The sequence below is a fragment of the Schistocerca serialis genome, chromosome 2, assembly GCF_023864345.2.
Source record: "Schistocerca serialis cubense isolate TAMUIC-IGC-003099 chromosome 2, iqSchSeri2.2, whole genome shotgun sequence".
NCBI lineage: Eukaryota > Metazoa > Arthropoda > Insecta > Orthoptera > Acrididae > Schistocerca > Schistocerca serialis.
This window is the reverse complement of record NC_064639.1, coordinates 494,224,458-494,238,653: the sequence shown is the minus strand read 5'-3', so window position 1 is coordinate 494,238,653 and position 14,196 is coordinate 494,224,458. Positions and strand designations below refer to the sequence as shown.

Genomic DNA, 14,196 nt, shown 5'->3' with positions numbered 1-14,196 from the left:
AGACTGCAACAGATTCTAGCTTCGGTGGTGCCTTGATCAGTCTCAGGTAGGGGTGAGAATATTTCCTCCTCCTAACGCCTCCTGGACGGGCCACCACTCACTCAGACTGCTATCAAATGAGTGCCAGTGATCTTTCCTGTGGTTAAACGGTAGCTAGGATGGTGGGTCTAGCACCATGTGCCTCTTAGTGCTGCGGTAAAGAAATGCTTCGCTTTACTTTCAGTCAAACCAAAAGCCTGGTGGCGGGCTTGAGCAAGGACTGTTACTGTTCATAGCAGCGTCACTGTGATGTTTTCCATTCCCTAAGCTATGTGACAGAATGGTTATTAGATGTCAGTTTGTATTCCAGGAAATGAACGCTACTTTAGCTGCTATGCAGTTCAGGGAAGAGAGCTTAAATATACCTCGTTCCACAACCGTCGTTACGATTTTGAGTGTCAAGCAAATTAATATTAGCATATCTCTCTATACTCAATTCTAGAACCAGGCAACGTCCTCGTCCTTCCTCTAATGATATTCTCAAGATGCAATTGATGGGAAGCTGTTCCGCTGTCTTAATCAGTTTTCCGCTTAAACTTTTGTTACAGTACGTGTAGGCATGTGGAGAGAATTTTATTTTGATTAAATTCTGTAAGTGACACAGAGGGCAGTAACAGTAGAGATTTAAGTACCACTGACATCTAGGTTGTTAAGAACGAAATTATAGCTCACTTGGTGAAGGCTGAGAGAAGAAATTGCAAGGACTTCGTTGAAAAAACCATCTTCAACTTTCCTAAAGTGAGTTAAGTTACTCACTGAATCAAAATGGTTGGACGCGGATTGAACCCCACATCTGTCACTGGAGTGAGCTAGATAAGGCACTGGAGACGCGTCCAGGATGGTTGCAGCAGTATCTCTCGTCCAACAGTTCTGATTTAGGGTTACCGTGGACTCAGAAATCGGTTGAGCTAAATGCTGGGATGGTTTGTTCGAAAAGGACATGGGCAGTCTATTTCCCCATCGATTCCCAATCCAAGCTTTGGCTCCGAATCTAATGACCCAATAGAAAGCATAATTCCTTTCTTCTTCCATCCTCTGAAGGAAAATTCGGTGTCTTAACCACTGTGCCAACTGACAAGGTAGTTGCATTGGAATGTACATTTAGGCACGGCTCACACTGAAGCAATACGATAACCAGTCCGATACGCGAAGCGATTTGTGATATGATACAGAAGCAACCTGCATTGATGGAGCATGTAGAAATGTGGCTGAAGGATTTAACTGGTTCACACGGGGATGACAGCGATATGGCATCGAAACGTTTCTCTGTCATATCGCCCGGCGAAATATAGACCACAGATTGCTCCACACAACTTGTGCGCCGGAAATTTCAAGTGAATCGAAGTGTCTAAAAAATGTTTTGTGTAGATGAAGCAAAGTAACATCCGTCTTTGTAGTTAGTTTAATAGTAAAACTTTTATTTTCGAGTAAAAAATTAAAAACCACTATTTTGGGATCTGCGCATGTTCTCTCTCCTCTATGCAGTCTTTCTCATTCGTTTTTAAGGAAACAATCTGATTAAAAAAAAAGATTTTTCTCCCTCTTATAATTTGGCACCACAGCCTGATAATGAAAATGTTTTCTTTCGTTATTGTCTGTAATAATTGTGATACTTTGCAAATAAGTAAACCAGTGGGAGTATTTGTAAAGTCTGGAGTGAAGAATGTAGTTTCTCGTCAGTTTACGTTTGTTGCGTTTTAGGTCGTAGATTGCTGCATAAGAAATATAGCTAACTTATCGAAATTGTGTTTGATAGTGGAAGGAGAGCGATACCTCTTTACATTCTCGAGAAGACATGTGAGATTTATTGGAGGTTGTACATGATGAGATTGACAGCTGAGTGCAACAAGCGACACTATTGCCACATGCTATGCAGAATGTGGAATTGCCTCATGTTTCTCTTTTTCATATGCTGCCGATACAACCAAGGCTGGAAATGAAAAGACACCGGGAGCTGATGATGCTAATAGGATGTTTTGTCAGCCTATGCTACCTGGATTCAGGAAATTTTGTGACAGGCGTAAAAGTGTCCTGAAAACTAAATGCCTGTTACTTATGAATGAGCAGTTGGACGAGGTCGAGAAGGACTTATCGGGATTTTCCTTATCCTCATAGGCCTCCTCCATTTTTTCAAACACGTTGTCCGTCCCTAGGCAGTCTTCACGTCCCACCACTACGCCACTGATGGTGGCTGACCTCACTTCAATCTAGCAACATTTCTTCTGAATATTCAAGCTGAACCACATACTACTTTGCGAAACTGAACAGTTCATGAAATACTATCCTAAGTTTACGTGATTTCCCTAAATCACTTCAGGCAAATGCCGGGCTGGTTCCTTTGAAAGGGCACGGCCGATTTCCTTCCCCAAACTTCCCTCACCCGAGCTTGCGCTCCGTCTCTAATGACCTCGTTGTCGACGGGACGTTAAACACTAATCTCCTCCTCCTCCTCCTAAGTTTACTAATTTGTAACCGTTATTTATATACGTTGAATAAAGTACCATACCACATGGTATTACAAGAATAAACTTTCCATCATGATATTTTAACGACATTTACGCACTTTCACTAACTTACCTTATTGTAATGACTAGCACCTCAGCAGGAAAAACAGCAAGTGGAAACTTTGTCTCCTGCTTTGTCGGAGTAGCTGACACTAGTTGCTCCTAAAAATGGAAACTGTCTGCACTCATTCTGTAGAATTTGTGGAATTTTTGGTACTGAGAAACCTTACGAGAAATCACAACGGAACTATGTTTGGAATTTATGGGACTGTAAGAGTGCACCCAGTACTTTTGCTCCTTTTTCAATCTTTTGAGCATTAAGTAAGAATAACTGTGGAAATGAAAGGCTGAGTGAGGCTTGGACCCATGATCGGATAGCAGAATATGCTTTATTCAGTCGTGTTTTCGTCACGTGCTCATAAACATTGTGTGAAATGTACAACCTCCACGATTTGCTTCGAAAGAATGAGTCTTGACATGACGAAAGGTATCAGAAAAGTTAGTACAAGGTGTGCCAGAAACACAATTGTATCTGAAATGTGGAACTTCTGTCTCTTCGTTGGTTGGATTTTTGTGTCGCAGTATCGGCCGTAGTTCTTTTAGTATTCTTGCTCTCTGTGATTGAAAAACTACATTATGCAATTATTGGGCGAGCTTCACAAGACACACACATCAAAAAAAGCTATAAAGTGACAGAGTTGCATGCATGACCGTCGGTGTTCGGGGCTGCATCAAACCAGGAGGCAAAAGATGGCGTATGCAGGAAGACGATACACACTGTAAACAAGTAGAGTCAGCATACAACCAAAGACAACACACTCAAGACGTTATCGATAGTGAAAGTGTGTGAGCAAGTTGTTTGACCAAGTGAGGAGAATTCCAGGTAGAATTTAAACAAGAACTTTGGACCCTATTTTTAAAGTGACATGTAAATTTAACGCCTACAGCTTCCTTAAGAAAACTATCCCAATAATTGATAGTGCAAGTCAGGACCTCTGTGCTGTTATATTAAACAGATAAAAAATGTTTTGCATCATCTCAGTTCAGAGAGTTCCGGAACCTGTACAGAAAATTGGATGGAGATCAACATAAACATCATTTCCGCCCTGTTTATTGTTCACGAAAACCACACATTGCATTTTGCACCACCACACAGTGAGACCTTCAGTGGTGGTGGACCAGATTGCGGTGCATAGCGGTACCTCTAATACCTAGTAGCAAGACCTCTTGCATTGATGCATGCCTGTACTCGTCGTGGAATACTATCCACGAATTCATCAAGGCACTGTTGGTCCAGATTGTCCCACTCCTCAATGGCGTTTGGACGTAGATCCCTCGAGTGGTTGTCGCGTCACGTCGACCATAAACAGCCCTTTTCAATCTATCCCAGGCATGTGCGATAGGGTTCATGCATGGAGAAGACGCTGGCCACTCTAGTCGAAAGATTTCGTTGTCCTGAAGGAAATCATTCACAAGATGTGCACGATGGGGACGCGAATTATCGTCCATGAAGACGAATGTCTCGGCAACATGCTGCCGATATAGTTGCACTATCCATCGGAGGATGGTATTCACGTATCGTACAGCCGTTACGACGCCGTCCATGATCGCCAGCGGCATACGTCAGCCCCACATAATACCACCCCAAAACTGCAGGGAACCTCCACCTTGCTGCACTCGCTGGACAGTGTGTTCACGCCGTTCAACCTGATGGGTTGCCTCGAAACACGCCTCCGACGATTGTCTGGTTGAAGGCATATGCTACACTCATCGGTGAAGAGAACGTGATGCCAATCCCGAGCAGTCTATTCGGCATGTTTTTGGACCCTTCTGTACCGCGGTGCATGGTGTCGTGGTTGCAAAGATGGACCTCGCCATGGACGCTGGGAGTGAAGTTGCGCATCATGCAGCGTATTGCGCACAGTTTGATTCGTACAGCCGTTACGACGCCTTCCATGATCGCCAGCGGCATACGTCAGCCCCACATAATACCACCCCAAAACTGCAGGGAACCTCTACCTTGCTGCATTCGCTGGACAGTGTGTTCACGCCGTTCAACCTGATGGGTTGCCTCGAAACACGCCTCCGACGATTGTCTGGTTGAAGGCATATGCTACACTCATCGGTGAAGAGAACGTCCTGTGACTGTACGAAAAGCCTTACTCAACATGGTGGCGTTGCTATCAGGGTTCCTCCGAGCCATAGTCCGTAGGTAGCGGTCATCCACTGCAGTAGTAGCGTTTGGGTGGCCTGAGCGAGGCATGTCATCGACAGTTCCTGTCTCTCTGTGTCTTCACCATGTCCTAAGAACATCACTTTGGTTCACTCCGAGACGCCTGGACACTTCCCTTGTTGAGAGCCCTTCCTGGCACAAAGCAAAAATGCGGACGCGATCGAACCGCGGTGTTGACCGTCTAGGCATGGTTAAACTACAGACGACACGAGCCGTGTACCTCCTTCCTGGTGAAATGAACAAACAACAATGTTTGTACGATAACGATAAACTGTATGGTAATCTCAAGTCTGAAACCATATTTCTTAGTGATGAAAGCAGTGGTAAAGTTGTTTCCGTTGCATTATAAGAAGGAAAGAAAAGTAAATAAATGAAATAAAAGTAATTTCGCATGTATCATTATAATAAACGTAATTTTTCCTCACTGATTGTGAAATGTGGGGTAACATCTTAAAATAAAAGACGTGTGCAGTCACACTTGTGATGAAAGCAGAAGGGAGACGGGCCGGGCCGGGCTGACGCGTACTGGCTCGGCTCGTGCCTAGCCAGCTCAGGCCGACGTGTAGTGCATTCACATTGCGCGCCGCGCCGAGCCGGGACGGCGAAATGGGGGAAAATCCACTTCTCCAATTTTCATGTTTTAAAAATTCTTAGCGGTATATAAGACTTCGCCACATCGTTTTATGAACTTATTGTTTCCTTAAAAGCGTTACTTACGTCGTGAAAAAAGAAAAAGTCTACTTTTCGTGTCGCGTGATTTCTTAGTTTCGTAACGCTTCCCAACCGATTTTGAAGAAAGTATGCGGATAAAGAATCTGATTTTTGTACACGTGGTAGTGCAACATCTTAGCTTCGTATTGAATCATTTACCTTTCCATATTTCTTAACAGTCATTGTGAAATGATGCTATTTGTCAACGTTGTGCACTTGATTTACAAATCTTGTAGTGAAAAAGTTATGTAGCGGGTAGCTTACTGTTAGATCCGTTTTAGACCATACATTGTCGGGAATGAAAAGTAACTAAAAGTACCAAAAAGTTTTTGAAATGATAATGATACTGATATCTGTCTCTGGTCTCAAGTAATGCGAGCTATTCAGTGGCGTCAGTGCCGCGTCCGCAAGCCACGGAGTTCGCGCGGTTACAGCTTGGTTTAGTGTAGTCATATAATGCAGCACAGAAAAAAACTAATTACTAGTGATCAGCGCAGACCTAGTGCCGGCCCCTCTTATTATTTTAATGGTCTCATTCTCTAGATAAATCCAAATGTATAAGAATTTTTCCCTCGGCTACTGGACAATCATCTGTTATGCTTTTATAATTGGCCACACGTTGCATCACAAAAGACAAACAATTATTTGTCATCAACATCCTACAATTAGTATGATGCACATTTGGGTGTATTTCGAACTAAAAGATAGCTGAAGCGCAATTCTGTAGTCTCGTTGTCTACTTTGGCAGAAAAAATAATGGAGAGTTAATGAAACTACTATAGATCGCCACAGATGTGCGTTTCATTGTTCTTCATTGTTTTTTTTTTTTTTTCTTCCTTGGCGGGCTGCGCTGCACTGTCAAGGTAATCCCCACTCTTTGGCTAAATGGCTGGCGGGAGGCCAAATAAATAAATTTAAAAAGATCCCCACCCTTCGACAGCTGACAAGTAAGTCAGTAGAAAACGCAGCTGCAGTCAACAGTTGCTCGCGTTTAGCTAGTCTGTGCTGTCGTGTAGAACAATGTCTTCACTCTTTTATTGGTCTTGTTTTGACTCTGCAGTAACTCGTCGAGTTTTGAAGTACAGAAGAACTAGGAGGTTACGGATTCATCCCATAAATAGCGACAGACATTTAGGAGAGTTTTTTTTCTTTATATGAAGAACGTAAATACTATCCTGAAAAATTTTATTCAAATTATAGAATGAATCATAATACATTTCAGTATGTGCTGCAGAACATTCAAGACAAAATTTCTAAACAGAACACAAATTTTCGCAGAAGTATAACAGCAGAAGAAAAATTGTGTATAACGATAAGGTAAGATTCGTTAGTACACACTTTTTGGTTTGCAGTAGAACTTTGTACAGCATTTACTACCTCCAATTAATTGTAGTCATGCTTTTGTATTTTAAATTTCACAAACGCTTACCTCTGAGGGGAAGAGTGTTTATGGGACTCCTGAGAATCATTAGGAAGTAATTAGCTTCGTCATTTTGGGTAATGTCTTGCTGTGCCTTCAACGAAGAATCGCAGAAATACTCCTTCAGAATTTTCCAACTTTTTTCTTATTTTTTTCTTCATGATGCAGCGCTTGGCAGTGGTAATGGTTCATCATGTGGAGCCACTGATGACCTCACAGAATTCTTTTCATTTCCTTGTAAGATAGACAGATTGATAGGCAAAGAGTTTTGAGATAATGCCCTTTGACTTAGTGGTTCTTTTTCCACTGATAAGGAACTGCCACAGCATGACTTTACAATGCATTATCATCTGGTAGGGACACATTTCCGTCCCTCAGTGACACTCATATCTGTCTCCGTTTACAAGTAAATGCGAACTATTCAGTGGCGGAAATGTCGCGATCGCTGGCAAGCTATTGTTGTAAATGCGTGTAAATACGGTAGATTAAATAAATGAAATAAAAGTAATTTCGCATGTATCATTATAATAAACGTAATTTTTCCTCACCGATTGTGAAATGTGAGGTAACATCTTAAAATAAAAGACGTGTGCAGTCACACTTGTGATGAAAGCAGAAGGGAGACGTGTGATGCGTGTACTGCAGAAGCTGTAGTGCTGCTCCACAGGCTCGCGCCTTGGTCGGCTCGCGCCGGCAATATTAGACACTCGGGATGTCGCCGGCTCGGCTCCGGGAGGCTCACGCCGTGTCGGCGCGGCCCGGCCGCCAGTGTGAACACCGCAATTCAAAACCATGCTTTTGATATCGAAGCGGGCGGCGGCCCGGCCAGGCTCGGCTCGGCCCGGCCGGCAGTGTGAAAGCAGCTTAGGCTCAGAAATACGCAGAGTACCTAGGTTTGTTGGAAACGGGTAAAGGAGTCGATGCGTGGTAGCATGTTTTAAGTTCAGAGGAGCTCCTATATTTCTGATGAAGATGATTGTGCCACAAAGGAATCCAGAGTTTGAAAACCTCTAGCCTAATATTTAAAGGCACCAGATGGTATGGAAGGTAGAATTGCTGTAACACGTGGGGTCACGTGCTTACTTGGACGCGGAGTAGGTCATCGCTAACCGGTCGGTGTTTCTCACATTAGTGAAGTGTAGTTTTTTCTTGCAAGTGTGCGGACTGCTTTCCGAGATAGAGTTTTGTGGCACGAAATACGAGTATGTGTTGGAACTGTTTAGTCGTTACGCTTCCAGAATATGTTTTCGGGCATTTGGTACGGAGTTTGGGTACACTGCACAGAAAATGAAAATTCAAGATCAGGAAATAGCAGGGGACGGGAGATCGATAGAAGATTCAAGGATTGTTCCAGGTTGGAGATGGTTGCAGATGGGAAAAGATTTAAGCTTTATATGTTTTTCGATACCACACGGGAGCACGGAGTCCGAGTAAGAAATCTGCTTTCCATTACGACGAAACGGTCGATAGAAAAATCGAAATTCAATACCGTGTATGTACTTGGAACTGTGAGAAAAGAACATTCATTTGATGAGTACAGAAAAGGAAGAAAAAATTGCATCTGGAAAATCAGACAAGTATTTTGTATTGACAGTGTTTGAAAAAAACAAATGCTTGTTATGAAAATACTGAAAATAATTTTTTTTTTTCAACCTTACTTTCTATGACACTGGTCGAAAACATCAATAAAAAACGATTCCCCTGTGGTTAATGCGAGTGCTCCCGGCATATTGGGATCCCCTTTCGAATCGTGGTCTGACACAAGTGGTGTGTCTTTATTGATTTCAAATCCATCGATCCATACACTTCGTTTCAGTGCATTTCATAGAAGTTACATATTAGCAAATTACGTTTTAATAAGTAGCATTACATAAAAAACTTAGCAGTTACTGTTCTGCGTATCGGAGAACCACTTCTAACAGTGAGTGTATTAATACTCTTTCATAAACAGGAACACTTGCTCATAAGATTGCAGTGCTAATCATGAGTCCACGTAAAGTTTGACTCCAGGGCTGCCTAAACGGTACTGAAGAGCATTCACAGTCTGCCTGAGCAGTGTGTGACTCATTCCAGAAGAAAGGAAGGATGGTCTTTGAATCTGGTCATCAGAAACGAGTTTCCCCTGCTACATCGCACCAACCTTTTCATATGCTGGCAGAACGTACTTGATGCGTGAAATGAATTCAGGGTTGGATACGATTTGTCTGAAAAATGTATCATTGCGTTGGCTGTTGTTGAGGGCTTCCTCGGCGTCCTTGCCCAGGGATTCGGGCGCGAGAATCACGGGTGGCATCACTGACGCCATGCAGAGTGCGTGTGCGGCGAAGTGGTCCATGTCCAGCCGCAGCTGGTGCAGGGGGTAGGCGTCCGCCTGCCGGTGCAGCCCCAGGGCGCGCAGGGTGCGCTGCAGCACGGCGTGGTACTCCGACACCAGACCCTCCACGTGCTGCTGGTGCACCTCAAGGCTGGCGCTGCTGCCCAGGAAGTGCTGCAGGTCCGCAGCAGGCGAGGACCAGAAGCAGTTCTGTCCCACAGACAAAACAGTACACTTAAATTCCGGAATGAGTCTCCACGCTGCAACAGAGTGTGCGCTGATACAAAACTTACTGGGGGTCATAACTGTGTGCTGGGTGGCGTCTCGAATCGGAGATATTTGCCTTTCGTGGGCCAGTGTTCTACCAACTGAGCTCGGAAGGTAAGAGATGAGGTACTAGTGGAGGCCGTGCTGTGAGAACGGATGGTGGGACATACTCGGGTAGTTCAGTTGGTAGAACACTTGCTCCAGGGTCGACTCACAGCTTATATCTGGCAGAAAGTTTCAGTAACTTAATCTTCACAACAACATGGCCTGAGGTTTGTAGTGCTTTAAACAAAAGAAACATTTGTCACAGACTTAAATTAAAAATAATCCCCTTCCCTTGATCCTGAATAACGTTTCCAGGTGGCTTTCCATGGCTGTAAGGAAAAGGATAGATCCAAAAAAATCCCTCCCGAATGTTCGCGATTAGGACTACCTGTACCCCACTACCAGCACGCCTGGTGTTCACGGGAAAGTCCCTGACGCAACACTGGGTCATTATTTGACGAACCAACTTTACCTTTAGGGGTAGGGAACGGACAAAAAACCCAGCTCCTCGTCTGGGCCCTGGAGACCCGTGGGACGTCGACCGGCCGCCACGTCATCCTCTGCCGGGGCCCACGAGAAATACTGGCCTTGAAAAGAACTTGCGACGTCACACTAGTTGTCTTGTCCGCCACACTTAGCGAATGTTCACCTCCGTGGAGGACCCACGGGAAATAAATTTGTAATTGAAACGTATCCACTAAAGGTCTTACCTTTGTCATGTGCTGTCGAAATTTCGCTTGGATTTAAACGCACAGTCAGGAATCACTGTTGCATATTTAAAAATTCAAGGCCTGAAAGGCAACAGGACAGCAGCCAGAAACGAATAAGTTTTCTAGAAAGTACTCAGAGTGCAAAGGAGACGCCACAGGAAGGGCATTGGTTTGGGCATTGGCCGGGAACGTTACGTAGACTCATGAGGTATAACGTGAGCTTTCGTGGAGAGCCGTGAGACGCAGCAGTGCGTTGGTGGTGACCATATACGGTCATACACGAGACCCCTCAGGGCAGAGGCCAAAAGAGCGAATGTGGGAGGGGCGGCGTGGCCTGCCACATGGTATAAAGTGGAGGCGGCGGCCTCTGAAATGAGAGTTCAGATCAGATACCCGTCCAGGAGGGACATCTGTACAGGTCACGCCCAGGACCGGGACTTGTTTATTCGCTCTGGGTCTGCTCGCTTTCACCCTTAGCCATGAACCTCCTTCCAGGGATTTCTGGACAATCATGAGAAGTGCACTTTCATTCAGGTCACTTATTCAGCTTTGCTCAGACGAGCATTAAAACTTGTAGTTATTCAGGTCTTGCTTCTTTGGTCGTATATTTCCCGACCGAGTTCCGTAACACCTTCAAAATATTCAGTTAGCCTTCTGCACGCTGGCTGACTGGATGGACCATTCTCGGGTTCCTATGTGAGGAAGTGTCTAGACCGCTCGCTAGACGCAACTCGTCTGAAACAGTAACTTGCTTTTCGACGGAGACGGCTGCTGGCACTTCTAAGATTTGCAGTGTCAGGTGCTGTGACGTACGCGCTACGGCCAGTTCCTCTCGTTGGCGTCGGCCTCTGCCTGGCGGCATCATGTGGCAACGTGTGGAAGGGCAAGTGATGAACACACTGCTCCCGGTCGTTTTGACGACTTTTCAGACTGTCGACCGGTACTTCTGATTTAAGTAGCTCTTCAGTTGACATAATGAGATTAAATTAAATTACTGCCAGTCCTCCTGGTAAGGAAAAAATCCTAGGCACTACCTGGAGCCGAACCTAGGTCTTCCCGCATACCAACCATCTACGCTGACCATTCGGCTAGGAGGCGGGCTAACAACAAGAAATAAAAAGTATTCAAACAGTTAAGAATACAATAAACAATAATGTTCCACAAATAAAATATTTCCAATTGCCCTGCTCCAATGAATGTTTTTGAGACGCATCCTTGGTTATTAGAGCGAATGATAGAACTTCTTCTCTTTTAGCTTCCATGATTCTGGATATGGGAACTTCTGCTGTAAATTGTTCTCTTATGGAGACTATTTCCATACTAATTTCCACTTAGATGTGTTTCTGTTTAGTCGGCCGGAGAGGCCGAGCGGTTCTAGGCACTACAGTCTGGAGCCGCGCGACAGCTGCGGTCGCAGGTTCGAATCCTGCCTCGGGCATGGATGTGTGTGATATCCTTAGGTTAGTTAGGTTTAAGTAGCTCTAAGTTCTGGGGGACTGATGACCTCAAAAGTTAAGTCCCATAGTGCTCAGAGTCATTTGAACCATTTTTTGTATTTGTTTATTTTATTTGAAAATGATTTTGAATGCTTTTACAGCTTCACGTTGAGGCACTTGTGCACTATTATCAAAACTGTATACACCCACAACTTTATTCTGTACTATGAAATTTATCACGTTAGAGAACGCTGTATATAGCAACATGATATCAATTCGGCCGTGTGCTATGTCGATAATTGTGCTTAAGTCCCTCGAGATGAAGCCACGGAAAGCTTCAAAATCTATTGTAAATAAAACAAACTCAACACAGTGGAAAATTATTTTGAAAACAGCCTTCGTGATGCACAACTAAAAATTTACTAAGGGCGAGTAGGACTCGCGCACTGAGTATCCCACACAAACTTAATTGTGTTTATCTAGACAGATCATACATTCTGAGGATCGAGAATCTCGACCACTTTTGCCTGTTATCGACACTGTCACTGGAGAGGTATCATTCCCACAGATTCCAAGATTTTAGAGAACGAAAATCATGCAGGATGCAGGCGACCTTCACTATAAATACTCAGTAGTTCTGCATTCAGACTGACTGGGTCGCAGTCGTAAAAAGTCAAATGTCAGGCAAGAAATGACTTTATTGTCCATATGACGTGTTGTGGAATGTATCCGTGATCAGATATTCAGGAGCGATCACTGCACGTAAATCTGGCGTTTCAAGTGGTATGTGAAACAAACATTCGGACGCTATCGCTCCTGGATATCTGAGCATGAATAAATTCCGAAATGCGCCATATGAACAATAAAGTCATTCCTTGCCCGATGTGTGACTTTTACCTTTGCGATCCATTCAGCGTGAATGCAGAACTACTCTGATTGTTTTAATGTCAAGTTTGATATCGGATAACAAAAGTTCAAATGGCTCTGAGCACTATGGGACTTAACATCTACGGTCATCAGTCCCCTAGAACTTAGAACTACTTAAACCAAACTAACCTAAGGACATCACACAACACCCAGTCATCACGAGGCAGAGAAAATCCCTGACCCCGCCGGGAATCGAAGGATAAAAAAAGTCAAAAGAAATATTTTTCATGTGATGTAGTTACAAACTAACAGCTTTCAGATTTCTTCCTTTGGTTCTACTGTAAAACGTTGCCTCTTGCCAAATTTCGTGATCCTAGGCCGACGCGAAATGCCCTATTGGTTTTGATGAGTGAGTTTACGAGTATCAAAAATGTGACATAAACGACTGTATCTTTTGAGTGCATTGATCTAGAAGCTTCTCTTTCTTCACCACCAAGGGCCCACAGGCCTTAGTATTTGACACAAATTTTAATCTGATACCCATTCCTGAGAAAAAGAGCTTTTAACAGTCGAACAGACAGACGGACAACAAAGAGATCCTATAAGGCTTTCATTTTTACCAACTGAGCCCTAAAACGCCAGAACTAGAAGTATCCCCTCAAATATTCCCAGTTGGGAACTCCTATGCTCCAGCCAAGTCTGGGAAGTATGGCTGAAAGGAAAGTTCGACAGTGATATCTCAAAAGTTTGATTTTATCCTACCTCTGAAAGACTTGCATAAATTAGCTACATTGCTGTTGAATATTAAATGTGCAGTATAAACCTGTCCTTTTTACCGTTTATAGTCCCGTATCTGACGTTTAACCCTTTTTGTGCATCACTTTTATTTTTGTTACAGTCTGAGCGCTCAACACTAGTAGAAAATGTTTTAAATCAGTGTCTGTTTTTGAATTCTGATTACCATTGTCCTCGTGTTGAACAAGTGTCTAGACCTGTCTTATATTCTCGAAGTAATGGTTTCTGGAGCACGTCAATAATGTTCTGTAACGTGGTGGCGAATCGAGTGTGTCACTCCCATCAAGATACGACATTTGTGAGACTACGATTATATCAATTACCACGTCGACAAATGTATTCGTTTTCGAGTTACTAATTATTATTAATCTCTTACCTCAACATGGGATGAAACAGCCAACCCATTGCGGATAGATCGCCGGAGACAGCGCACCTCGTGTCCTGCTGCTAATAAGGGGAGTACACCATTCGTTTGTACAATGTTACTTATAATCCATCTTGATTGCAAAATGTTTATTCATATGACCGGTTTCGGTTCCTCTAGAACCATCTTCAGATCTGATATTTCGGTTACAGGGGTAGCCCGTCCAAACACAGCAGCTTTCACGTGCTGTGTCACATGATGTGACTGAGTACAGGAGCTTGAATATTAGAGTGTGAAACCGGTCTCCAACCCAGCAATATATCACCGAGTACCGTCTCGATGTAGTAAACATACTATTTGTATCCTGTGCCATACAAAAATCGCTCCTTTTACGTCGTTCGTATAGCTATCAGCCACCAGACACTCTCATACATATACTGTTTTTCTGACCCCTCGATTTAGAATATATAGTTGCTGAACATTTCAAAGAA

At 43.7% G+C, this 14,196-nt stretch overlaps 2 protein-coding genes across 2 annotated transcripts in view; one reads left to right on the top strand and one right to left on the bottom strand.

The window, feature by feature from the left end:
• The window catches only part of LOC126456133 (uncharacterized), a 52,640-nt gene that overhangs the window by 631 nt on the left and 37,813 nt on the right, over positions 1-14,196 (top strand). The window contains exon 2 of the mRNA XM_050091887.1: positions 6,710-6,804. Coding sequence (XP_049947844.1) covers positions 6,710-6,804 — 95 coding nt within the window. The remainder of the gene's footprint in view (positions 1-6,709; positions 6,805-14,196) is intronic.
• LOC126455617 (uncharacterized) overlaps positions 8,779-14,196 on the bottom strand; it is a 55,861-nt gene continuing 50,443 nt past the window's right edge. Inside the window, exon 3 of the mRNA XM_050091380.1 lies at positions 8,779-9,431. Coding sequence (XP_049947337.1) covers positions 9,033-9,431 — 399 coding nt within the window. The 3' untranslated portion in view covers positions 8,779-9,032. The remainder of the gene's footprint in view (positions 9,432-14,196) is intronic.